A 5,000-nucleotide genomic window follows, 5' to 3' on the forward strand; every position below is an offset into this window, starting at 1 on the left:
ACTACTACTACTACTACTACTACTACTACTACTACTACTACTGGATTCTGTACTACTACTACTATTACTACTAGTACTACTGGATTCTGTACTACTACTACTACTACTATTACTACTACTACTACCACTGCTACTACTACTACTACTGGATTCTGTACTCTACTACTACTACTACTACTACTACTACTTCTACTGCTACTACTACTACTACTACTACTACTACTACTACTACTACTCTACTACTACATTTTACTACTACATTTTACTACTACTTTTACAACCAGCATTACTTCTACTCTACTACCACCACCACCACGACTAGCACAACTACTACAGTCACCACCACCACTACCACCACCACCGCCACTACCTCCACCACCACCGCCGCCAGAATCAATAGCAGGATACAGAGGCACACCCCGCCCCCCTTCCTCCACTTTCCCCTCCTCCTCCCCTCCCCCTTCTCTTCCCCTTCCAGCCAGCAAGGGAGAGAGAGAGAGAGAGAGAGAGAGAGAGAGAGAGAGAGAGAGAGAGAGAGAGAGAGAGAGAGAGAGAGAGAGTTAAATATTAAGCTAATAAGAATCTGTGTGTGTGTGTGTGTGTGTGTGTGTGTGTGTGTGTGTGTGTGTGTGTGTGTGTGCGTACGGGGAACTTCCACGTACATATATTTAAGTTAAGAAAAAGAAAATTCAACGAAAAGTAAATAAAAATAAATGAAAAATTACGTTTTTTTTTCCTGCAGGCTTATTTTCTTGATTCAAATATTTTCGTTAATAAACTTATTCTTCCTTCCCTCCTTCCTTTCTTCCTTCCTTCCCTCCCTTCCTTCCTCTTCTTCTTTCCCTCCTTCCTTATCTTTCTTCTTCATTCCCTTCCTCTTCCCTTTTCATTCTTTTCCTTCATTCCGTCCTTCATTCCTTCTTCCCTTTTCCTTCCCTCATTCCTTCTTTTCGTACTTTCCCTTCCTTCATTCCTTCTTTTTCTCTTTCCTTTCCTTCATTCCTTCATCCCTTCCTTCTTCTCTTCCTTCATTCCTTCTTTTTCTACTTCCTTTTCTTCATTCTTTTTTCCCTTCCTTCTTCTCTTCCTCCTCTCTTTCCCCTCCGCCCTCTTTCCTTTCTTCTCACTTCCCTCCCTCCTTCCCTTCTTCCCTCCCTTCCTCCCATCCTCCCTCCCTTTTAAGACATGCGGACAGACTGACACACGAAAGAAAAATTACCCGAAAGAAAAGAAAAGAGCAAAAAAAAAAAGAAAAAGGAGGAAGAAACAAAAATCATATAAAAAGTGGCGTCTGGCAACTTAATTTTTTATACCAAACGTAATAGTATTTCTCTCTCTCTCTCTCTCTCTCTCTCTCTCTCTCTCTCTCTCTCTCTCTCTCTCTCTCTCTCTCTCTCTCTCTCTCTCTCTCTCTCTCTCTCTGTAGAAAGAGTGTAGGGTCATAGATAGAAAGTGATAAATCATAACCTCCTCCTCCTCCTCCTCCTCCTCCTCCTCCTCCTCCTCCTCCTCCTCCTCCTCCTCCTCCTCCTCCTCCTCCACGTGTTCTCAAGTGGATGGTTTGGTCTTACGTAGTCTTTTGAGGACCTTCCACAACTTTAGAGAGAGAGGGAGAGAGAGAGAGAGAGAGAGAGAGAGAGAGAGAGAGAGAGAGAGAGAGAGAGAGAGAGAGAGAGAGCGAGTTATCATTTCCTCACGCTTCACATTGTTTCTAGTCTCTCTCTCTCTCTCTCTCTCTCTCTCTCTCTCTCTCTCTCTCTCTCTCTCTCTCTCTCTCTCTCTCTCTCTCTCTACCTTTATTATCTCCTTTCAGTCCCTTCATGGTTTGTTCCTTTTATTTTGTTACCCTTGGCCAGTACCTCTCGCATAACAAAAGAAATCACCTCATATCTACTACAGGAGTTTAAACGAGTCTTCTCCTTCAGCCGTTTGCGTAGAGTCAAGGCCATGCACGAGTCTCCCCCAGGTGTTTCTGTCCCTTGCATCTCCTTTTGCCTCTTATCCTTTGTGGTTCTATCCTCATTCCATTCTTCCGTCTCTCTATTCCCCTCGATCCTCTTCCCTCATCTAGTTTTCTTTAAATCTTACTGTCTCCCTTCTTGCTACGTGATCAAACCATCTCATTTCTTCATCTCCATGTCTCTTTCTTAATGCATTACCCTTGTATCTTGTATCTCTCCAGTTTACGTGTTTGTATTGTGGCAGGTGACAGAGCTGTGAAGTGGCCCGGGTGCTGGTTGGCCTGTATCATCTATTGCACATGCAGATTAGGTGATAGCGGGGAGAGATAAAGGCCGGGGGAGGCGTTATCAGCGTGCGTGGGTGTGTGGGAGGAGGAGGACAAGGGGAGAGAGCTAAACTTAACGCATTTTTTTTTCCTTCTTTCTTTTTTCCGATTTTTCCTTGCCGTGTATGTGTGGGATGTGGAGAGAGAGAGAGAGAGAGAGAGAGAGAGAGAGAGAGAGAGAGAGAGAGAGAGAGAGAGAGAGAGAGTGTGATATATGGCAACCGTCTGTCAGTTGTAATTATTTATGGTAAACTTCCCGAAATTGAGGGAAAGAGAACCATGACTTATGTGCGGAGAGACAGAGAGAGAGAGAGAGAGAGAGAGAGAGAGAGAGAGAGAGAGAGAGTATTGAAAATCGTATCGTACTTCTTTTTATATTTCCTGTTATCACCGCCATGGGGTTGACTGGCTCTGTTATGGCCACCATCACTATCGCCACCATCACCACCATTACCATCACCATTACCACCATCACCATTACCGTCATCACCACTATCATCATCACCATCACCACAATTACCATTACCATCGCCACTATCACCATCATCGTCACTATTATCACCACCACCACCATCACCATACGCGCTAGTGACAACAGTAATAGTGCTAGTGTTAATGATAATGATAAAATGTTAATCCAATTATTTCAAACCCAGGCAAAACCAAACCAAACTTAACCAAAACCACACCAAACCAAACTTAACCAAACCACACCAAACCAATCCTAACAAACCAAACCAAAAACCACACCTAACCTAACCCAGCACTTGTATGAACACGCTAATGTTGTTCCAGTATCCTCATGTTGTTTATTCGCCCACAGGTGGAGGAGATACGAGAGATGATAGAGAAGATTCAAAACAATGTAGAAGAGGTTAAGAAGAAGCACAGTGAGATTCTATCCGCCCCTCAAACAGACGAGAGTAAGTGGATTATCTACTACTACTACTACTACTACTACTACTACTACTACTACTACTACTACTACTACTACTACTACTACTACTACTACTACTACTACTATGCTGTTTCTTACATTGTCTTTTACGTATTCTATGGTTCGTTGTTGTTGTAGTACGTATTATTATTGCTGTTGCTACTACTATCTCTCTCTCTCTCTCTCTCTCTCTCTCTCTCTCTCTCTCTCTCTCTCTCTCTCTCTCTCTCTCTCTCTCTCTCTCTCTCTCTCTCTCTCTCTCTCTCTCTCTCTCTCTCTCTCTCTCTCTCTCTCTCTCCATATCTTATCACAATGCCTCACCCTACTGACCTTTTCTCTCCCCATCATAACAACCCTCACTTCCTTCCCCTTCCTCACCCGTCACCCATCACCGTTCACTCACCATTCATAGTCAAGTGCCTCATTTCACTCACTGATGGATGGCGTTCTAATATTGTGGTTATTTCCCTTCCATTTCCATCTCCATATTTTGTTTCTGCTCATCAGTCAGGCTGTAATGAAGTTTTCGTGTCATTTCTCACTTATTGTTGTTTTCTTGTTGTTTTTGTTGTTTTTCTTTTGTTTTTTCATTCATGTTTTGTTTTTTTACGTAGGGGTTCATTGTTTTGCTTTCTTTTAGTGTCATTTTGTTTTTGTTATTTCTCACATTCATTTTTTTTTCTTCTTTTCTTGTTTTTTCTTACTTGGGATTCATTGTTTTGTTTTGTTTTCACTTAGTCACTCAGTTACTTTGCTCACTAGTCTTGTTTCTTTAATTCTTCACTAACCCATACTCACTCACTCATTCACTCATTCACTCACTCATAATAACTTCAGCAACTGTGTGAAAGAAATAGAACTTTTAACATGTATAAGACTGATTAATATTCCTTCAGTTCTTTCATTCATCCCTTCATTCATTCATTTATTCATTCTTTCTTTCCCTCTTTCTTTCTTTCTTAATATTCCTTCAGTTCTTTCATTCTTTCATTTATTCATTCTTTCCTTCATTCATTCCTTCCCTCCTACTTCATTCTTTCATCATTTCTTCTAGCCCTCTTGAAAACCCAGAAGATACCACACTTCTCACTCACTCACATAATCACTCTCCTCACTTATTCAGCTTTCCCTTACTCTACCCTCCCTCACTCTTACCATTCTATCACTGCTGTAGTAGAAATACAGTAGTAACGGTAGCAGCAGCAGCAGTAGTATTAACAGTAGTAGAATATAGTAGAAACATCACTCTTCTCACTCCCTCACACTAATCCTCCTCTCTGTCTCCCCACAGAGGTGAAGCAGGAGCTCGATGACATGATGACTGACATCAAGAAGACTGCTAACAGAGTCCGAGCTAAACTTAAAGGTGAGTCTTGTGTCAACCTTATCTGTCATCACTCATATTTCATCATTTTCAGCCAAGTATAATAGATGATGCAGAAGATGGTGATGCTGTGATGACCCCTGACAGAACCACCTTGAAGAAGATAATAACATTAGAAAATAGGGGTTGGTACAAGAAGCCATCTGTTTTACACGTGGCAGTCCCTGTATAGAATATGCCTACCTTTTGCCACCTATCATCCCATCCATAAACTTGTCTAGTCTTCTTTTAAACCTTCTTTTAAACCTAATGACTTGGCACTAACAGACCAATTAAGAAAAGGCAAAATGATATTACTGCTATTACTACTGTACATCTAGCACTTTTAAAAATTGAATTGAAAGCCAAAAGTAACAAGGTAAGGAGAGAGAGAGAGAGAGAGAGAGAGAGAG

General features: G+C 41.6%; 1 protein-coding gene across 7 annotated transcripts in view; it reads left to right on the forward strand.

Annotated features, from left to right (window-relative positions):
• LOC135091371 (syntaxin-1A-like) overlaps positions 1–5,000 on the forward strand; it is an 83,681-nt gene that overhangs the window by 38,952 nt on the left and 39,729 nt on the right. For all 7 annotated transcript variants that reach the window (XR_010262481.1, XM_063988963.1, XM_063988966.1 and 4 more), the window contains exons 3-4: positions 3,111–3,210; positions 4,516–4,590. Coding sequence is in view for 6 of the 7 variants with exons in the window: in XM_063988963.1 (XP_063845033.1) it covers positions 3,111–3,210; positions 4,516–4,590 (175 nt within the window). In the remaining variant the exon portion in view is untranslated. The remainder of the gene's footprint in view (positions 1–3,110; positions 3,211–4,515; positions 4,591–5,000) is intronic.

Source organism: Scylla paramamosain, chromosome 37 (genome assembly GCF_035594125.1).
Source record: "Scylla paramamosain isolate STU-SP2022 chromosome 37, ASM3559412v1, whole genome shotgun sequence".
NCBI lineage: Eukaryota > Metazoa > Arthropoda > Malacostraca > Decapoda > Portunidae > Scylla > Scylla paramamosain.